Here is a 22999-nt window from a genome sequence, read left to right as displayed (position 1 = left end):
ACAGATTTGGGAAAAAATAGTTGCAAATTACTTTAAACTCTGTACCACATTGCTTTTATATTCAGTAGCTTTTCAATCCTAACACAAGTCTTTGAATACTACTAAAAACTTTATTTTTCCAAAGTATTTGTTCCAATGAATAAAATATTCATTGGCCACTTGGATACTTGTCATATTAATAGCTACCATAACATTCAGTGTTTTCAATGTCTTACACAGCTGGTAGTTAGCCAAAACACTTCTCTTTCCAAGGGCATTCTGTAGCTCCTGTTAATTGTTAGACAGAGCTTCTAGCAGGGATTGCAAAAATATAACTTACAGGATTTTAGTTCACTATGGCTATGCTAGACTTTGGAGCCTGAAGTCTTGGTGTCTTTTTCTCTCCTTGAGCACCCTACAGCTTTTTCCTGGCCTGCCCATCCAGCTTTTCTGAACAGAAACCATGGAGAGACACACAAGGGTCTCATCTTGCCAGAAGCTGGGAACTCATCCAGTTCTGGGAGCTGGGAAGCAACGTAAAAACATTAATAAAGGCATGACTGGTATTAAACATAAATGAGGCACCAGCTTCTTCTGCCCCACTAATAAAAGAAATAGGTTATATGAACTCAAAATCCTGTCAGAGAACTTATCAAATTTTTGTCAAGTGGGAAACAAGTCTTTAATTATTTAAAACAGATGTTTGTAATTCTACCATGTGCACATATGAATTTTCTGTTGACTGTTCTGAAGGTGATAGGTCTACCACTACAGCTAAATTGATTAACATTTGTCCAGGAATCCTCTTGGGTATGTATTCATCAGCATTTTGCTTCTTTGCACAAGTGTTAATAATGCTAATATTTTTTAATTTACATATGACAAGGGGATAGTGTTTAATAATTAATTCTATGCACTGAAAAAGACAAACCTTTTTTTTTTTTTTTTTTTGTTAAAATATTGAAGGTGATCACTATTAAGCCTACAGAAGTGGCTATGAATTTTGGTATTAGCTCCAACTGGCTACAGAAATTCTCTTCTCAAGGTCTCCAGATGGCTTCCAAATGGATTATAATTTTTGAGAAAAAGACTGGGATTCTGTATGGCAGAAACAAACATTTCAAGTACGTAAGCTAACACTTAACAGATCTATGAAACCTAATGCAACAGTAGTAGAAAACAACTAGAATTTTTTTTTCTTTTTGTAAAAAAGATCCATTCCACACTATACTCTGATATATAGATATAAATACAGGAATTTATACAACCAGTAAAGATTTTATATTGATAATTACCAAATGTGGCTTTGTCAATCCTGCTGATGTTACCATTCATCTCTGAAGATAAAGCAGAGATATTTTAAATCCTGCCCAAAGACTAAATCCTGTCCAAACTCCTCGGCTTCCTCAAGTCATCAAAAACTTGTTCCTTAAGATAGCGATATAGTCATGTACAGTTCTTGCAAACATTAAACCTTCGCAGTTAGAATAAGCAGCATCAAAATTGTGATATGAAAATCATATCACAAAACATGCAATCCATGGAAACAGAATCAAAAATACAGGACAGCCTGCATTATAATGTATACAGTATGCTGCAGTTGAGAGGTATTTAAGTTATTGGGATAAAAATAAAAAATAAAAAAATAAATTTAAAGTTACTTCTTTTATTTTTTTGTGGTTCTCACTTACTCATACAAGTGACAAGATGATTTCCTGGCTGTAAGCTAAACAAATTGCTCCAGCTCAGTTATCCTCACTGAGATATATTCCGTGTGCCTTTACCTTTCACAAGGACTTTTTGCACTGCTAATTATTAATTACCAGAACTGCTGAACTCATAGGCAAGAATTTAATATTTAGGAGCACGGAGAGCACTGCAGAAACAACTGCAAACACTACTAATGCAATCATTAATAGGAAGCATCAAGCAAAATGGAATCACCATAGGGGGTTTTGTCTTGCATGTACATTATTTTTAAAGTAGGAATATGGAACATCCTCTCATATTTGTTTTATATATTAATTTTCCATTACATTGTGAAAAAGGTATCCTGCCAGTCTTCCTGAAATGAAGACCAGATGCATTGAAAAACACTGATAATTTTACCCTTGAAGTAACGTTCATTATCAAGGCTTTATGAAATTTTCATTAATAGCATGAGCGAGTTCAATTAAAAAGTAAAATTGGCAGGTTACCTATTTCTCTGCAAAAAGCATAGGAAAATACTAAATGGACATTTATGAAGAAAAAAGTCAATACCTCTCCTTTGAATTACAGTGATGTGGCATTGCAGTATTAATTACTTTGGGCAGGGAGAGAGAGAGAAAGATGATTTCTATTTATTATTTTCAGGACCCAGCATGTTAATTCCAGTCCCAAAACAAGAAATACTGGAATGAAATAGTCTGGGAGGGTTTTTGATCATATGCTTTACACTTTGCTGTTCTTCCAGGTTCAAAGCATTTTTCTTTGAAAGAAAGAAATATTCAGGAAAAAAGAATAGCAGTTAAGGGAAGAGACATAAAAATGTATCAAAGAAAATTTTCACTTGCCATCTTATAAAAACATCAATTTTTCAACCTTCTTTTCTTTGAAGTATTGCAAAACATCCCGAACACCTACAACCATGAGTTGGCTTGATTTCATTCAGTTTCTAAAAAGAAGGCAAGAGGCTTTATAAAGGCAAAACTTCCATGGCCTAAATCAGAGTTTGATACAGCAATCAAATACAATTAACTGAGACAACCCTATTTGAAAATAACAAAATAGAAAATACACTTAGCAACCTGTTGCCATTTTAAAACACGCAGTTCTTATGTTTCTCTCTCTGAGGTGTAGAGCTTTCCATCTATATGAATACCAGCCACTACAAAAAAATGCAGATTACTCTGCATTCCTTTCAGGCTTTAATGTATACTGACCAAGGGAATCACATGTATTTGACTGGGGGGGGGGGGGGGGGGGGCGGGAAATTAATCCAGTAAACTTTGTATAGGGATTGTCTTGATATATCTAGCATCCTGAATCAGGCTCCTCAGGATCTTGTTTTCTAAAAAGCTAACCCCTTTTAGGGATGTGTTTACCTTGGTTTTGTTGAAATATTGGGATGTGTGCTTTGAATCACTTTTCACAGAAGGATTAAATTACAGAAAATATGGTTCATTAAAAAATTTAGCTATTTATGTACTTAGCTCTAGAAGCTAGGACTTTTACAGCAGTAAGGAAAAAGACGCAATACTTAGAATAATCATGAGAGAGTAACACTGTGTTCAGACCTTCAGAAAAGCTACTTCACTTAAACACAGTTACAACCCACAACATCCACAGAGAACCCCTGTAAAAATATTTTGAGCCTCCTTGTCAGATGCACTTGCACTTCATTGCCAACACTAGTCTAAGGCATAGAGTTGCATAAAATTTGCTCTCCTGGGCATCTAATAAATACAGCATAAATGATACTTACAGTTTTGTTTTTTCCTACTCACATGTTTAAAAAAACTGCTTAGGACAATCAAAGTTAAATTCTTTGGTGGTCATTTAGAAAAATGATCATTGATCAGTTGTCCTTTAGTGAGGTAATTTGAGGAGTGCTGTAAGAAATTTGTTGCAAACAACATTTTCCCATTTTCCCTGCCCAAAAGCAGCTCCCATTTTTTAATATAGTCAGTGTAGACCTCTACACTTGACTTGAAGAGATCTGGTTCTGTAACCCATCTTAATGCATTATAGACAGCAAGGCTGAAAGTTGTAAAGAGATTGTATCTTACAATCAGGAAACCAAAGAAAGTTCTGCTATGCATTATGTCCTTGAATAGACCAGAAGATTAGCTATGTTGTCTACTGTAACATCAGTATGCTAAAATGTTGTCACATGTTAAAATATAGTGTAGTTTATGGAGAGCCAGAGAGAAAAGGAAATAAAGCTCACAAAGACTTGACAGATGTCACCTGAACATCATTAAAGAGGTGAATGTCAAGTACATTAAAATAAAACCAAAACCAACATACTTTCCATTGTTTGCCCAACTTTCCGTTTTTTGCATATGCTTTTCGTGCAACAGCCTGAAAATCATACCATTTGGCAAAGACATTTTGATTTTTTTTTATGCAAAACCTAATAGAAAATAGCCTTTTACTTTCATTTGTTTACCAGAATATCATTATCACAGAACTCCCAGAGTTGAGCCTGTTGAACCTACAGCAGCAAGAACATAAAGAACTACAATAATATACAAATTAAGCCTGTTTTGTTTGGTTTGACTTTTTTTTTTCTCCAATAAAACAATGAGGATAATAGATTTTACTTTCCAAGGGATAAGTCCCATCTACTTGCCATGGAATAACTTCTGTCATATGCATGAGAAATGGAGGGCAAAACCAGGATGCAGTACTTGACATTGGCCCCTTTATACAAGAAAATAACTTTTGGTAAAAACCAAATGAAACCTGCCCATGAGGGGAACATGAATAGATGTTAAGATACTCTTTAACATGCAAGAAACATCAAAGCTACTTGATTAAGTGAAAGTCAAGTGTTCCTTGTGCTGCAATGACACATTTCTAGGAACAGCAAGGAGACAGCAGTTCTGTGCAAGTTTCTAGCAGGTGGTGCAAAGTCATCTCAAACATTTAGGTAGGATTTTTTTGTAGACATATGAAATTTATCTTCTGACTAGATTAATGCTTTTGTGAAAAGTTAACCAGGAGATTAAATTATGAAACTGTTTCATTTAAGTAAATAACCTTGCAAACTCTGGTCCAGAACAATTTCTGAACAAAGATGGTTTTAATTTTTTCAACCTGTTTACACTCATGGATTACTACCTAGCATGTGATTCATCTTAGCATGCATAGTCTGAAACCTTAGAGTCTGGGGTTTTTTTAAGTTTTTATGGTCTACTGATGGCAGAGTGCCGTCAAGAAACAAATTGATACCTTTTTAAAGAAATGCACACAGATGCATTTTTAAATTAATAGTTAATTACCAACAAGTAAAAGTTTACCCCACAAAAATCAAATCAGCTGCTACATTTTAAATATCTTATGTATGATAAATAAAGTTAAATTTTCCTTTAAGAAAGTTTCATTAATATTTAAACCTGCTTTTGGACAATTGAATAAATAAAACCATTAGTGCCTACAAGTTCAAATATGCTACAGATGTTTAAGATAACTGAATAACTACATTAAAATGCACCATGAGAAGGTTCATTATCATTTTCCATGCAGGAAGCCAATTGATGTTTTTGTGAGGTACCGGTCTTTCAAAAATTCTCATAAGTTAGTTACCTGATAAACTTTCTGTACATGATATATTTAAAAATCTAACTGTACAGTGTTTCAATCATATATAATCTGCTGAATATGGCACAAATGCTAAGTTTCCACACCCACACATCCTTTGCCATAGAACACATTTTAGGCATAACACAACACTGAAGAATAGAAAAGTGCCTGAAACAGGAGGAAAAAAAAAAAAAAGGACACTCAAGTAGCAATAAATTAAATCCCATTCAAACCGATAAAAAAGTTGTTCAAGTGTTTAAAGTATCAGATGTGTCATGCAACAGAACAACAGACAATTCAGGCAGGCACACCATGCATTATAGTTTGCATTCATGGTATCACAAGGTATCTCTCCCCTCTTCTGCACGGCCGGCGAGTGCTGGATACCTGCGGCACTGCCAGGCTCACGTGTTGAACCTTCCAAACTTCTTGGTCTCCTGCATAGGAGGTTTTACAGACCTGCTCCTCAGAAGAATAACCAGATGACCTCATGCTGTACAGTGGCATCTTGCTGCAGCATAAAGAGAGGCATACTGAGCTGCATGTAAGCAAAGCAATCGTTTCTTGATTATATTTTCCAGTCAGTGCAGTTGATCATCAACCAAACAATTTACGAAACTGGGCTTATCCAAACTGGCCAATGTGCACACCAAGAAAACACAGAACGTATCACCTTTTCCTTTTTGTTTTGGCACAAATCCTTTCGTACTCTTGCTGAGAGTTCTTCACCACACAAGAATTCAGAGATGCTAGCCTGTACAAACACCAGTGCTTATTCTTCCATAGAGTAAACTACAAGGACAGCCAAGTGCCTGCAACGGCTTTGCTTCTCCAGCAACTTTTTCTTCTCTCTTTAAGAAAAGCACCAGCATAATTACACTTCTGACAAAGGGGTGTTCTTGCTGAGCTCTTTAATTCCCTGGAGAATTCGCTTCATATGACCCACTTTCGTTATCCCCAGGTCCTACAGAAAATAGAAAAAGAAAAAAAAAGAGAAGAAAAAGAAGGAAGTTTACTTTAAAAAAAAGAAAAAGAAGCTCCATTGATTATGATCTATCCATGCAACAGATGTCTACAAATGTGCTCACTGCAATCAACACTAACCAGGAAGTGTTAGCAAGAGTTGCTTTACAAAAAGACTGCTTAGAGCATACAGTGAATCCCTCTCTAACTGCCAGACATAAAATTACTTACCTGCAATAGTGGCAACCCAGGGCACTTCAATATATGTCAAAATCATCTTTGGCTTGACTTCTAACTACAAACATCTTTCACAATTTCTGGCAAAATAAAGGGAACAATCTCCCCCTCCTCTCTAACACAGCAATCAAATGCTTGGTAGGATGTGATGGATTGGGACTTCTGTCCAGCAGTCTCAGTTGATCTGAGGCCCTGTGATGTCTGCTTTAGTCAACAAACTCACATATCCCCAGTTTCTCAAGGGAAAGTGGATGTAACGGCTAAAGGCATGTAGGACAACTTCCCTTTAGAGAGCAATAGAAAGAGTAAGCATTTGTTTTTCATTCCAAAAAGGTTACATCTCCTAGCATGGATGTTCCTGATTAGAGAGCTGGAAAAAAAATTCTCAGAAACGTGATAGTCATATCCCAAAGGAAATGTAAAAAGCACAAGAGTTAATCTCCTTGTAGCCACTAAATCATTCACATCAGCTGAAATGTTTCTATTATTGGCTTCCAGACCCATCTCTGTGCACAACAACAGACAAAAATTTTTTGTAGCAAACTTCTTCCAGTATTAGTAATAGCTTTAGCAGCATCCTTTTTCAGTTTTGGCCAGTCCAATGATCAGAGAAACAGAATGGGATGCCCAGCTGTGCTAATGATATCCCACCACACTAATGAATTTTCAGCTCAGTTTGGTGGAAATCTGCTTCCCTTATCTGTAAAACTCAGCTATGAAGAAGTCTTTAAAATCCATGTGTTAGTGGTGTTGAGCAATCAGAAGAGTCAAACACTAGTTATTTGTAGAATAAACCCTATATAAATAGATTGTGGTTAAATAACTAAAAAAAAACAACAACACTAGAAAAGTTTCCCTATTTTTCTGAAATAAATATAACTGCATTTTAATGGGAAGATTTTTCCATTACAAAGATATTAAAAAGAATGGAGTGTAATTAGGCAGCTTGAAAAATTTTTTCTCATAAAGAGTGAAAAATGAAACCATACATTATTCTATACATTATTCTATACATACTCTTCACAGAGACTGTATCTACATTTCTAGAGCCACAGAGATCTCAGAAAATCTGTATTCTATAGTACTTTAAAATGTTAGCATGCATTTAATTTTGGAAGAAAGGGGTGGTAAAATGGGCATGAATCAATTATTTTATTATAAAGGTAGCACAGCCAAGATTAAACAGATAAATTTTCAGAGAGCAAAGACTGAATTCTGGTTATGTTAGAGAGAAAAAATATTTGGTTGTTTCTTCAGTTGAAAACTATCAGCACTACAAATGGATGGTCGTCCTTTACAGGACTTTGGCACAAAGGTGTCAGCCTTAAGGAGTTCAACATTTGTTCATAAAAGTTATAAAAGCATGTGCTGTTCATGAACTACCTGGAAAAAAACAGATTTTCTACATCACATAATTTTTTTTTTCACATCTCACTTATAAAAAAATGTAGTACTAATTTTTGTTAAGAGTATTCATGTAGGTAGTAGTCAAATTAATCCTAAAATGACAGTAATATTTAACATTTTACATTTCTGTAATATTGTCCTTTCTATGTTAAACTTAATTCTCAAGTGAATAAAAAAAAACACACATGACTACCGAAACTAATGAAATAGCCTAGTTGCTATGTGGAGGAAATTCTACGTAAGGGAAAACCCATAAGGACATTTTCCAAACCACAACAAACCACACAATTTAAAGGTTAAGAACTTACAAATTCTTCAGAACAAATATATTTTCATGGGTAGAACTTCTGTTGGATAAGCAATATAGTGAGATGCTGCCAGAGTTCAAAATCAGAGGAAATAAACATATGAAATTCCCAAAAAACTCAGCCACTTTTCCCACCAACCTCTATAAAGCAGTTCACAACACCTTTGATTCAGAGGCAAGAGATTATGGGTTTATTTCTCTTCCAGTTGAAGTTGCTGTAATGCATATCAGAGCAGCAAATCTCACGAGCCTCATCAAACATTTTGGGGAGCCCTTTCTGTTACACACCTAGGGGAGAATAACCCCAACAACTTGGAATTTTTATGCTTTTATGATAGTTTTTGGTTTGGTGGAAACTAGAATTTATAGAGTCATAACACTAAATGCTATCTGGCATTGTCAGTTTACTGCTCATGCAGAAAAGTTTGCTGAAATTCTCTCCTCTCAGACTAAAAGGATCTGCTACATCAGAATATCATGCATCACTCAGAGAACAAGATCAAACATCTCCGCATATTTGTGCATGCATGGATTTCATCATCCTTGATATAATGTTTTCATATCTAATTGATATCTAGTTACAAAAAATTCAATTTGACTAAACTACAGTTTTGAAGAAGAAATTCTAGCCAGTCTGAAGGAAAACAATAGCCTTTCTTTTTTCCCCAGATATGGCCTTAGAACCATAGTATCACCTCTCCTCCTGCTCTCCCTAACCACTGTGCTATTTCCTGGACATTTTCTGGCCAAAGGTACTACCACTAGCAAACAATTTATATAAGAACTCCTTAATAATAACTTCTTCCAAATGTGAAATCTACCCTATTTGCATCCCCATTGTGAAAAGCCACTTAGCATGTCTGAAATCTAACAAATCTTACAAAACTTTTCCATAAAACAACTTTTTCAAAATATGCTACTGCGAAACACAGGGATGAAGTGTCACAGCTCTTGGCACAGATTTTAGTTTGACTGACACTGCTTATCAAGTTGATCTGTGGCATGGAAAGCCTTTCTCCAAGGAAACCAACATTGGTATGGAGCTTTAAGGAGACATCATCCCCCCATCCTACCAAATGTGTTGCAGTTCTGATTATGACTAAAGTTACATGCATAGGAACATGGCTGTCAATGCTAAGAATGCCAATATTTATTTCAGAAAAAGTTGGTCCAGTTTTCAATAAGTTTGATTTTAAAATAAGGTTAAAAAAAAAAAAAAAAGTTGCACCAAGCCTTCTTTCTAGTTTCTGCAGAGTAATTCACACTTGATTGCCCAGACATTCATCAAGCAAAAGAAAATAATGTGAGTGTAAATTTCTAATATCTCCCTAAATTAAATCAGGTATAAGAGGCTGGAGAAAGGTCATTACTGCAAGGACTGGGTGGAAACACATATTCTGGTTTTTCATATGCCAGTTGCCACACAGAGCTCCCTGAGAATGCGATAGGCAAGTTATGCAGAAATATAATTTGAGGTGCCCAATTCCTCTGTCAGCATATCAATCTGTTCCAGTGATGAAGGAAGAGTGCTTCATAAAATCCTTCTCCATACTGCTTTTTATCTCTACTTTTGACCACAGAAAGAAAGGGAGGCTCAGAGGATTCAATTAAAACAGGCAGCAATTTTTCCTGCTGCAGACATGAAAGATAACAGAGGTAAAATGTATTGTACATGAGTTAGGAGCGCATGAATCAATGGTGACCTCATTTAGCTTGTCAGGAAACACAAACCTTGTGGAGGAGAGGCTGTAGACAGATTACATCTTGCAAGAGCACTGAAGGCTCATCTGCACACCTCAACAGCCAAAGGGAGGAAAGATTCACAGGGCAGCTTGTGACGTGTTCCTCATTTCCCAAGTACTACATTACACATCTTGACACCAGTTCAGGTCACTGGCAGAAAACTGCAGGCTGCCTGAGCCACCCTTAATTGGCTCCCTGCAGAGACCATGTCCCTTAATCAGCAGGATGAGCACTAAACTCTGCTATTTAAATTCAGTGCTGTTACACAGACTGCAAGCCTGCCTGGCCAAAAGCCTGGCCTAGCTTATGAACAGCACTGATTTGGAAGCTCTCAGCATCTGCTAGCGAGCACATGGGGCGATTCTGGAGCAAGATTTGGTCAGTTTGGGACATGCCCTTTGCAACTTGTGTAGAGCAACTCCTCCTCCTCCATGTCTCCAGGCAGCACTGGAAAGAGGAGACAGTAGGCTCTATCTCCTCTAAGACAAGCCTTTAGATATTTCATGGCATAGACCTTTGTGATGGGATTTTATTTACACTGAACCAGCATGAGCCTTAGCAACAGGGATACTGGGTTGATAATTACCCTGCTGCAGATTAAACTTGGTTTAAGTGCCAGTCCTCTGGGCAGGCAGTCAAATTGGTACTTATAAAAAATAAGGCATGGCCAGAAGCCATGTCCAGTTTAACACCGATCTTACCCACCATCATTTATTCCCAACCACCCATAGTTGGTTGGGACAGAACCAAAAACCAAAACTTAAGTTTTCTTAACATATTAGTGAACCTGTGCATTACATGATTTCTCAGTTGAATTTTAAGTTTGTTCAGCACTCATTCAGAAGAGGGACTTGCAACATCACAGGAACACTGTGGTGGATTGCTTGGACAGTCTTCTATTTCTAAATGTTTGCACTGAGGGACTACCCTGAAAGTGTCCTTCCCTGTCAGAAACTATCCTGAAAGAAAGGAATTTAACTTCCACAGAAAGAAGCTTAGGCAGTCTAATACCAAAGAGCAAAATAAATCACAACAGCCAAACAGATTATCTCAAACACAGCTATTTTCAGCAGCTGCTTTCTACTGCAACAGTACAAGCACTACCTTATAATACCAGGGTTTCACACTATATAACAAACTTCACATAAAATAACACATTTGTATGAAAATATTGTCTCTACCTGGAGACTACTGCACTGTGGCTTGCACTCTAAATGTAAATGTTTACAATTTATACAATATCCTATTTCCTCTCTTACGTGCTAAAAGCAGTTGCAAAACCCATTACCAAGAACTCATTACTACTGAGTTCCTGGAACAAGTAATTTAATGAATCCCCAAAGATATAGTTGCTATTACATATAATGGATGCACTTAGGTCATTCCTGAAAAGGACCAGCAAGCTCAAATAACCGTCTCACATTGCTGGGTAATGTTTCTCCCTGCAAAACTTACCTATCTGACCTCAGAGGAAAAAGATTTTATAATTTTGGAGTCAAAATAAAATACTCTTTTTCAAAAATCTATACAGCCAACATCAGAGGTCGGTTACCAATGAGAAAACGCATTTTGACACACAAACACGAAAGCCAAATACTGGAATTTATTAAGCTGCTTATCTCTCTCACACCCACTACATCCAATATATACACAATAAATCATGTGGAGCAGATCAGCCCCTGCAGGAGATAGATTCAAAATTATTATGACCATCATCAACTGATCCATACTGATCGTGTTTAATGGAAAGAGTGAACTCTTGAAGAAAACATTGTATTACACAGATACCAGTAAGATATCAAATGTGCTTCTCCTATGCCTTCTGACATAAACTGCAACACCATCATCCTACATAAAGTAGAAAAAAAAAGAAAAAAAAAAAAAAAGAAGGAAATTTTGGATAACACAGATATCTTCAGTTGTGAGTTCAAGTCAGCACTTCAGAAAGTCAGGCCCAAGGACAGCGCATATTAGTTTATTGCATATTTGCACAGTGTAAGCCAAGCTACAAGCAATGACAAGTGCAGGGAAAGAAGAAAGTTGGTTCTTGTTTTGTCAAAGAAAATGGTCAATAGCAGAAAAGTAGCACAAAGGAAATACCTTAAGATCTCGCCTTTCCAGATGTAAAAGCTCAGAGCCTCGGATGTCATGGCTGATGAAGATTTCTTTGTACTCTCCCAAACTGAGCAGATCCAGCCAAGCAGCAACTTCATCTGTGCCCCATTTTTGAACTACCAAAGTTAAGAGCAAAACCCCCTTAATTTCTACATGCTCAAATGCATCACAAGCAAAGGTTAGGCCAAAGAGAGTGGAAAACAGAGTAGAAGTGCCGTGCTAGCAAAGGGAAAGGTTAGAGGTGTCTTTTTCACAAAAACTGACAATTTCCTTTTACATGCAGGTTACAGGTTAGCAGTTAACACAAGAAAGTATCTAAACAAAGTTGGGGTTCTTTGCTTTGCAGCCATGCTTTCAGCTTTACTCCAGTTTCTTCAGTAAAGCCTTTAAAACCTCATGTCCCAACAAATTCACATTAAACCAGCTTAGGATCAGTGATGCAAAGTCTAATGTTGCTCTGCTTTATGCCATTAATTTATTAGTAGTCATCCAGAAAGAAGAGAAGCCTTCAAAAACTAATTAACATGTAAAATTAAAATAGCATCCATACCTCAAATATAGCAATGGCAGCAAGCAAGTCCAGTTTTAATTAACAGATTCTAGTATTCTTAATTAAGACAAAAAGTACTCTTTAAGCTACTGTGTTACACAGGCCATTAAGAAGCTCTCTGTAAAACATTGTTCTCTAAAGTTAGTTGCCCACATTAGTCCCATTAAGACCACATACATTAAAAAAATAGTTATGCTACTTATTGCTATAATTTTGCACTTTTTTTGAATTTGAACTTCATTCAATACTGATAATTTCATTTTATAATGAAGAGAAATCTGATGTCTAATCCAAAACTTAAATCTGATCAACAACTGCAAGATTTTGCAGACTGTGATCAACTGCTCATTTAAAAAAAAAGACATAGAAAGAGTTTTAGGACCATCTAATCACTGATTACATCCTGGACATAATCTTAAGGAAGTAAGTTGAATAAATAAAGTCGAATAAATTGTTGAGTAAATGAATAAAAATGGGGAGAGAGGAGGGTGGAGTTTGTTCAACTTCTAATTAAAAAATCAGTATTGACTATCATGATTTTTTGTTTGATCTGTCTCACTTACTGAACCTATAACCCACCCAAAATTTAAGAATAACCACTTAATTAATCCAGTGTGATAAGTTATTTCACACCTAAAACTAACCTGAAAAACCTGAATTGGAGCTTCACAGGGAAACAATGTGTTTACCCATGGCTTGTATGGCTATGAGTAAATCAAATGTAACCAACAGCGAAGACACACACCCTGTTTGTTGCATGATAAACCTTTTGAAGTATTTTCACAGTAGTTCTTTGGTTCACTTGGGAGTATTGGGGTCCTATTGAATGCTTTCTAAAGGCACTGAAAGAACTATTTATCCTAATGAAAATGACAGCTCAGGTGCTTTCCATTTTGACTTCAGTCTTAGGTAACTAATGTCACTTCGTACCAAAAAAATCCCATAAAATCACATTCACTGCAAATGCTACTACTTTTCTTGCAATTTCAAAACACATACCAGGCTGAGGGCTGGTCTTATGCTTCTGAATTTTTTCTTTTTTAAACTTTGGCACTATGCGAAACACTGTACTTCTATTGTTTCTTTTAGCATAGTCCAGAGGGGGATCCTGCATGAGAAAAGAGGCAGGGTTACCTTTATTTAAGAGAAAACAACAGTTAAGTTATATGCTTGTGTTGGTAATTCATTCAATCTCAAAAAGTAAGGCCCAAATTTACTTCTGTAAGGAATAATGCCAGGATTTGACTATCCATGTTTGAATTGCTAAATATAAAATAAATATATATTTCAATTATTTATCAATCAAAATCTTTTCATTCACAAAAGGGAATAAAACACTAAAACAAAGCACTAAGCTTAGAAGGTTGTTCAAAGCATACAGAAATGAGCCAGCATCACTACTGAAAGTGCCTCAAGAGATCATGAAAAATTGTAATTTACTTTTCCCTATCAAAAGAAAATTAAGTTCAGTTAAAATCAGGACGTATTAATCAAACTTACCTCATCATCATTTGGTTGAAAAACATAATAAAGCCAAGGAATCTCAGCAAGTTTTCTCAACTCTATTTCCACACTGTGCAAAGCATCAGACAACAGTTCTTCATGGGGAGCTTCCAACTGCTGTTTATAAGCAGGGCAGAAAAATAGGACTTTTAGTTTAATGACATTTAACATTTAAGTCATCTTGTTACCACACACCAACAGGTGACTACTTCAAGGTGAGTATCAACAAACGGTGAAGACAAATAATCTTCCAAAATCAGACTTTCCTTCAGAGATGTGTGGGACCACCTCCATCTACATTTAGTATGGTCCAAATCACAACGAGATGACTGAGACAGCTGAGGCTTTAGGTGCAGACCAGTTGGGCATAGTTGTCAATCATTGTCATCCTTCACTACACTCCTGAGTCTTTACAGAGCAAGAGTTATCTGATACCACTATGAGGACTCACTGGAAATGGAAACTACCAACAGAAGGGAGAGAAAACCTGAGGAGAAGAGCAAGTGGATGAAAAATCTTTGTACGAAAAGTGGTGTAAAAAAATGGAGTAGATTGTAGTAAACCTCAGTTATTTTTTGCAAATGTGTTCAGATGGTAAATCATTCCTTAATTTTCAAGTAAGAAGAAATGGATCTTGTGGAAGATTTCCATTTCCAAAGGTCTTCCAGTGGTGATATGATACCTGCACTACCCATTCTAAATAGGAGAGACAGGGAGCGATAGATAGTGCTGCTAGCTGAGGGTGAAAGGACTCCCTGGCATGACACAAAAAGACAAGGACATCAGTCAAGGCCAAAAGGAAAAAGAAAGTAGTAGCTTTTTTTTAAAAACACTGGGACTTGACAATGCATGTGAATTTGGCTCTCTTAAGAGATATCCCACAGAGATACCTGTTCCCTTTAAAACTCCAACCTGAAAACTGTTCTGCAGCTGTTGCATGACTAAACCCATGTGGAAGAGGTAAGGCAGGCAGCTGATCCCTTGAAAAGCTTTTCTGAGCTCATCTGAGATTGTTGAAACACCATTTTGAGGTAAAGAGTTGAATCCTAGACCAAGTTGCTTGGAATTATTAATAAAGCAATCTGAGTATCTATTTCTCTCTTTTAAGCAAAGGTAGTACTAAAGCAGTGCAGAATGTCCTTCTGAAAAGATCTCTCTTACATCATAGTGAATGCATTTTTTAAACAGAGTTGTAACAAAATCTTGGATCTCTAGTGCTGGAAAAAGAATTTAACATTGTTGGACTTCAGTGATAAATTACAAACCCCATTTATCAACAAAAGTGTCTTTCTTTTGCTGCAGTAGTCTGCATATGTTCCCATCTTTCAAAGGAGAGACCATCTTTGTAAGATCTTACTGTCTAGTATAATGATACTGGAAATATAAGTTCCCTTTGCTATCATGCTATTTTCTCTCCTACAGCTTAGAAAATTCAGTGCCCATCAGCAGCCTTTGATCTTTCTTTTCACTTTTTTTTTTTTTACCATTTGAACAGTTCAGTTAATTTGGAGCAAATTACTCAAATCATCTACTTTCTATAAAAGAATGAAGCAAAGAATTCTGTCTTTCTCAACAAGTACTTATCTAATTGCTTGATTCTCAGAGGAAAACATTTTGCCTGGGGACAAAAAAATGCTCATCTGATGGTGCTTCTGAAATAAATTCAAAATAATAATTCTGATACAGAATGAATCAGCAGTTCAGGGCAAACTCTCCTCCTACAACATCTTGGAAAATCTTATTTCCAAGATAAAAATTGACATTATGAATGAAGAAATAAAAATAAGGGATTTTTCAATTCCTTCTCTATTTAAATTTTTTATATGAAAATATTGTATTTCACTGAGTTTAGATAATTTTATACAGTTGAAATGAAAGAGTCTGTCATACTTTTTCCTTAATGCATTTGAAAACTGTGCTCTGTTCCAGACTGGAAATGCTTTTTAAAATTAAAAAACAAAACCAGTGCATTTGGAAAGTATCTAGAAAAAAGACAGTATTTTTAATTTTTTCCAAACTGTATTCCAGCCATAAGCATCTGAGAGATTCCACAAATCAGCTTCATTGTCCCATCTTGAGCAGCCTGGTCTCATAGATGTCCCTGCTCATGGCAAGGGAGCTGGAACTAGAAGATCTTTAAGGTCATGGCTCCTCAAATCATTTTGTGATCCTATGTTATTATCATTTCACTAAAAATTATATTTTAGCATTTGTTGTGATTTAATGATCCTACTGTTGTATGAACTGTGTTAATCACAGCTCTTACAGGACATGGAAGGAACCACAGACTTGTTTTATGTTTATTTACAGTTTGGTTTTTTTCCCCTTCCTCAGGAGCTGTAACAGCAAAACTCAACAGCCAGTAAATGGCAACCAAAGCACCAGATTACCAAGTGTCCTAATTTATTTGCTGGCTGAGGTTAAACCAAGTAGTATAAGCACCAAAGACATGAGTTTACTTCTCTCAAGTGCTTTATCACAGGAAAAATGTATGTGGGAGAAGTGAAGACATCTAAAAAATAGAGGAATATATGAAAGAAAGAATGTCTGTCGTTGTCAGAGGAGAAAGATCCTTAGGAAAACAGTTTATGATGGGAGTAGCTGATGCATCAAGCACCATCTTCCACTTCATCTCTATTTTAATTGCATGAGGGACCAACATACAGGCAACTTCAGCATTTATAAAATACATGGCAATAAAGTTAACCAGGGTGCCTGGTTACTGTGACTGTGACATACTGTTCTAAGCAAGCATGATGTCAAATGAGCGTAACGGGACACCTCTGGAAAATTATCTTGGTACCTTCTAAACAGACTTTTTTATTAAAAAAAAGGGCCTGATGCAGCCTCATGAAGACATTTGCACAACCATAATAAGAAGCAGAAGCAGTACAATACGTAAAAATTCAGAAATGGAAAAAGGAATCAAATTAAGCTGTGGAGGCTGAAGAAGGGCCTAGTTCAACAACACGAGATCCCAGCCTGCTGTAGAAAAGGTAATGTTTCAGTGGGAAGTTTCTATAATAACATTATTTCCAAACTTGATAAATTTCACCAGTCCTAGTATGGCATCACCAGCTTAAACGTTTTCTTCTAATTTTTTTGGTAAAATTATTTAAATTTTTTTTTTAAAAAAATCTCAATGCTAATTTAACACTAAATTGGACATATATGGGATTAGCAACAGCAATTTGAAAAAAACCAGCAGATTTTTTTTCCCTTTTCTTGAACAAAAACATCTAATAAAATAACTTTCCCTTTGAAAACACTGTAAAATAAAACATGTGAACCTAATCTTTGACTATTTCTATAGCTTAAACAATTATTAGCTTTTGGTCTATATTCACTTTTGGTTATTCTAAAACAGACTCATACAATCTATCACTTGCTTAAAAAGGTATGTGCACCTGCAGTAAGTTTTATATTCTAACTCAGGTAAATTAAAATATTCCTATTAATATCTATTTTTAATTACAACACTTAAATAAACAAGTTAGTAATAAATCTGCTTTTGAATCTAAAGAAAATGTAACTGCTCCTACTGAGTATCTTCTTAATGTAAAACTGGACAAGCATAGAAAACGTGACATTTTTCTTCTCTTCACAATGTCAATAGAGAAATTTTCTAATTATACATCCAGATAGAACTGTTGAGAAACCTTCATCGTTTTAGACAGAAACACTTGCCAAAGAAGATACAAAGTCTTCAAGTACCATTAGTGGTTTACTGAATACTTACCAGTTAAAGATTATAAAATAACTGCTGACAGGTACTAGAACAAGAGCGATATTTACTTGCTCAGATTAGGTCTGCAGAAATTGATTGTATGAGTCTAAGCAGCTCTCACCCCAGGCTCTCCTTAAACTCTAAAGACAGTCACATAATAGTTCTCCAGAAGTTCTCTTAAATGCTACATCTTCAGAAGATAAATAATCTTCTAAAATAGGCCTCCAAGAGAGCTGAGTGTGAATCAGCCCCACAAGGATACCTTATTTCTCTGATTATTAACAAGAGGAGTCCAAGCAATGACTTAGATATCTGAAGTGAGGCAAGATGGATGCCAATCTAAGAGATTTCAAAACTCATTCTGATCCAACCACAAATGCAGTGTAATCTTCTCCTATTAACCTTGCAGAGCTTCTTGCAGTGTGTCCTCCCTTTGGCACCAATTCACAAAAATCAGCAAAGAACCAGTCATGGATGATCTGAATGAAGGAATAAAACTGTGTGCTTTGAGACCTTACCAAAGGAACTCTTCCTACTAGCAGAGATTCTGTTTCATTGTGTAAGGCCTTCACATTGACAGCTATCTCCATGGCAGTGTTTCTGGTAAGGCTCTGGGGAATAAGAAGCATAAACATACTTTGAAGTGATGCAAGTCAGTACTTTTGCCTTACAGCACAGATCTTAAGTGCCTTCTCCTACGAGAAATACATCAGTTTAGCTCTAAACTGACAATCTGTTCAACACTGAGAATAGAAACCAAAAATGTAGTATCTATTTACTGTCTTCTCCTCCACTTCATTTAGTATGACATTAATACAGTCCTGAAGATCTTCGGGTAACCAGCCACCATATCAATCCACATATAACAAAGGCCAGCAGAAAACAATGACTATTGATTTCAGTTTTTCACCTAATCCTCAGCAGAAGCAAGCTGCTACCCATACTTCAAGAAGCAAAGGTCAACTAACATATTTACCATGCATCAATTTAGGTTAGATATGGATAGCCTCTACCTAATTAATCATTTCTGGGTCCAATCCCTGAAAACACTCAGATTATCTAGTGTGAAGAGAGAAACTAGGAAACTCATTTCCCCTCAGCTCCTTTGCCTTCTCTGTATAGCACTTGGACAGCAATTAAGCATGAGCATTTCTGTGAAAGCATCTACAGAAATTGACCTTCATATAGTAACAGATCTGGTTCAGCCTCTGGCACACCTCCATCCTCTCTGAGGATATGCCTGCACAGTACTAGGTGGGGACAACACTGGTGAATGCAGAAACTGCATCTTCCTCCTTCTCATCCAGCTTGTTTTCAAATGGGAGTAGGGAATACAATACAGCGCCCGTGCCACAAGCTTGTGCACCCAGACTTTATAGCTTATTTACATAAATCTCTGTTCTTCTTTACCTCAGGAAACCTTGGGTTGGCTTTATTTAATGCATGTGAACATGCATTAACTGCGTGAGCAAGCTCCTGCTCCAAGAGACCATGTACTTTTGCTGCTTCACAGATCCTACAAAAACATTTAGAATGGAGAATAATATTTCTTAATTTCTTTAAAGAATTCTTGAGTACACAACTTCATCAGATGAGAAAATACACAAGAACATGTTTCATAAAACATTCAGAAAATTATAGTCCTTTATAATAAAAATTGAAAGGCAAGTATCTCATCAAGCAATATAGTACCTTGTAGAAATTATATCCATCACACAGATTATTTATGATACAACAAAATACTGAGATACATTTATTTTTCTTAGAACTATATGCTATGCTATAGAACTATATATAGAACTATATATAGAGCTATGCTATACAAGAAAAATGGACCAAAAAATGTTGGTCCTACTAATTCAAGTGAAAACTACAGAGGAATCTCTAGCACATTGCAATAATTTACTCAAAATTATCTTCAAAACCCTTACACCTATTTCACAAGGTATAGCCTCCAGATGTGACATGAAAATTGGCTGCAATCAATTAAGATTATGGGAGGTCCAGCTGTAACTACAGCCTCCAGACCACCCCTAGAACAGTAAAGTTTTTAAGATGTCTTGGCTAAACTTCACTTTGGGTAATTAATAAACTAAACTATTTGTCTATGACTGCAGTATAAAGACAGTATGTAGCCCTTCCTTTCTTATACTATTGGTGATTTTGATGCTAAAGCTGTTATGATAAATTGAAGAGCAGCTTTATAAAATGTTCTGGAGAAAAAAAAAAAAGCTTTTCTTTATCTCAGCTCATATGAACAACTGAAGTGTCCATCCTGCAGACTTTTAATTCCAAATTATATTTTTACTTTGTCATAAAAAGAGAAGCTTCAATTTTTGCAAAGGAGCTTTCCAGTTTTTAATTTCTGCTGCTGCTTCAGAAAGTTGGTTTTTACAAGAAAAAGAAATACCAACATAAAAAAACATAAAAAAAATTAAAAATACATAGAAAAAGCACACAAAAAGAAGTTGAGCCTTAAAAATAAAATCATTTTTTTAATTAGAAAAATAACTACTGATATAGCGGCAACAAAACTTTAATCAAAAACCAGGGAAAATTTACATTCTAAGTCTCTGTACGAATTTGCATTAATAATTCAGTATTGGTGTCTAGGTTGCCAATCCAACTTATTAATTTTACTGTACCTGGTAATAAGTTCTTCTGCAGCTTGTGAGCACAACTGGATTTGTGCAACTTCTTCTTCTGTAGCCAATTCAACAGCTTGCTGAGGGTACAAGGGAGATCGAATGACAGGTTTGCAGGAATCATACTTCTGTTTGTCCTCCCATGACTTCAGGGTGTTTTCGAAGGCCTAATCAAAATGAATTGTACATTCAATTCACAGCACTCAGGAGTATTCTTACTCATTAAAAAAATTAGTTTTACATTTTATATAAATTTAAATTATATGTTATTTTAGTTAAAATTAATTTAACAAATAAACAAGTGCTTATATAAATTATACTACCTGATTAAATAATTTTGCTCTTACAGTTTTTAAAATTTAGTATAGAGCGTAAATCACTTCTGAAAGCTGGTTCTCTGTCTCCTCCCCATGATCTTCAAAATGTGTCTTCCAAACCAATAAGAACACTAAAACAGTGATAATGGTTGGATTCAATCATCCTAGGGGTATTTTCCAACCTAAATAACTCTTGAGTTTCATGATTCTCTAATGCAAGCACATTTTGTGTGGATAGCAAGATTGAAATTCAGAATTGATACAGAATTCAAGCAATAAAAATGGTGGATTAAAAAATAAATTTACTAAAAATAGAGTTCAAATTCTACCTTAACTTCACCCTAAATTCAAGATCCAGCTAGTGGATGGAGAACTGAGTGGCAGTTGTGCCTTTCACACAATAGTCCTAGACAAGCATGAACTCTCCAGTGGTTTTGTGCCTAGTTTGTACTTGTGTCTCTCATGTCTGAGACTAGCTCATGGGAGAGAGGGAGGATTGGTAGGACAGAGAGAGATATCTGCAGAAAACTGTTCTCGAAAATGGACAGTATAGAACTTTTCTATTTATGCAACTGTGTTAAAATTTTCGTATGTGACTGGTATAACACACCTAGAGAAAAAGAAAGAAGCTGTAGAAGGGGAAGGAGGGAGGGAGGAATAGATAAAATGTTGACCATTCTTACTATACAATAATAAGACTATAGGAATAGCACTAAAAAAACAAATAAAAGTTAACAAAGCATTGCCACTTATACAAAATAATAATTCTCTATCTGGCTCATTATAGAAATTATATCACTGTCAGTAAATGCATGAATTATATAAATAGTTATAAACCATTTTTATAAGTACTGTTTTTTTCACGTTATAACTGAAACAAATTATTACAGAAACCAGTGTTAACAATGGTAGCTCTTTCTGCAACATACTCTGTCTCGTGTCAGCATCTGAGCTCTGTTTTTATGTATGATCTTAATAACTCCCGGGGGCTGGATCCATGCCTCTCCATCAACTTGCACTGGAACCCCTTCATCACCAAGTATGGTGATCTTTACTGACCGGCACTGGAAAAGAACAAACACATTATTTTGTAGGGCAATAAATACTGGCGGGACTGACAGGCCACCTGTAATCTGTTGATTACGAGGAGCTGTGGCTTCTCTCCAGAACTGTCTCAGGAATTAAGCTCTCCTATACTTCATTCATCATTGAAGACAATTTGTTACCCGCTAGAAGCAAAACAATGTCAGCACTTTATTAATGTATAGGGTGGTGGCCATCAAGAGTCCCACTACTTGCCAGAATCCCAAACTGCTGCCAACCATCCTGCATGCTTGCAAGTAAGCAACAAACCTGAGCTATCCTGTGGTGTTGCAGTTTGATGACTCTGGACACTGCCATCTGCATGCTGCCAAATACAGCAACAACTTCTAAGATTTTATCATCAAACGATGGAGCCCCAAATATCTGTGAGGAAAAGAAAGTATTCAATTTTTGATGGCAAATCCAGTGTTTAGATTGCAATGAAAGACAGATTCATTTGCAGATTTGTTTTCAACATTTAAATGCTCCGATTTCTTTACTGTAGAATAACTACTGTTTCTCCAAAGTCATAGGAATAAGCTACCACAGACAACAGGCAAATGTAATTTAAAACAGCAATGATGATACCATTTGAAATATCTGAATGACAAGGCATATCCTTATATAGGAAGTATGGCATGTTTCAGCATGCAGATTAAAACATGTTTTTCAAGGCAAGATGAAAGCCCAATCGAAATCTCTGCTTGGTTAATGTACTTAATATCTAAGAAGTTCTTGAAGGTGAAAGAAATAATGCTTTCCTTTTCTTCTCAGAAGTGCTTATGTGTTTATATTCTGAATTCTCTGGAAACAAACATCTGAGTCCATGCTCTGCTTTATTTAACACAGCTTTGATACAAAGACAATCTTGTTTGTGCTGTCTATAATTATCCACTGTAAACAGGAAAACCACTTCGGTATAGGACAAATGTCCTGTGCAGCCAAGGTGCTGAATTTCCCCACGCTCACACAAAGTGCAGGAAGTCTCGCCACCTTGTGTGCTGCCGGGGAACTCAGCCACAGGACAGACCTCAGGCTGGACTCCAGCTGACACTGGTGACACTCTGGCAGGTAACACCATGCTCAGGTCACTTGAAGCTTGGCCATTTCATCTTGATATGCAATAGGGAGCAT

General features: G+C 36.1%; 1 protein-coding gene across 3 annotated transcripts in view; it reads right to left on the bottom strand.

The window, feature by feature from the left end:
• Positions 1 to 3007: 3007 nt before the first annotated feature.
• The window catches only part of DGKH (diacylglycerol kinase eta), a 155506-nt gene continuing 135514 nt past the window's right edge, over positions 3008 to 22999 (bottom strand). For 2 of the 3 annotated variants that reach the window (XM_058828055.1, XM_058828062.1), the window contains 8 exons: positions 22136 to 22249; positions 21712 to 21846; positions 20466 to 20632; positions 19231 to 19336; positions 18339 to 18431; positions 14091 to 14210; positions 13590 to 13698; positions 3008 to 6232 (listed from right to left, as the gene is read on the bottom strand). In XM_058828055.1, the coding sequence (XP_058684038.1) occupies positions 6180 to 6232; positions 13590 to 13698; positions 14091 to 14210; positions 18339 to 18431; positions 19231 to 19336; positions 20466 to 20632; positions 21712 to 21846; positions 22136 to 22249 (897 nt within the window). In that variant the 3' untranslated portion in view covers positions 3008 to 6179. Of the gene's footprint in view, positions 6233 to 12025; positions 12157 to 13589; positions 13699 to 14090; positions 14211 to 18338; positions 18432 to 19230; positions 19337 to 20465; positions 20633 to 21711; positions 21847 to 22135; positions 22250 to 22999 lie in introns of all 3 variants that reach the window. The other variant, XM_058828046.1, reaches the window with a different exon arrangement.

This window comes from Poecile atricapillus, chromosome 1, assembly GCF_030490865.1.
Source record: "Poecile atricapillus isolate bPoeAtr1 chromosome 1, bPoeAtr1.hap1, whole genome shotgun sequence".
Classification (NCBI taxonomy): Eukaryota; Metazoa; Chordata; class Aves; order Passeriformes; family Paridae; genus Poecile; species Poecile atricapillus.
Note: the sequence above shows the minus strand (reverse complement) of the source record. Positions and strands in the feature narration are given on the sequence as shown.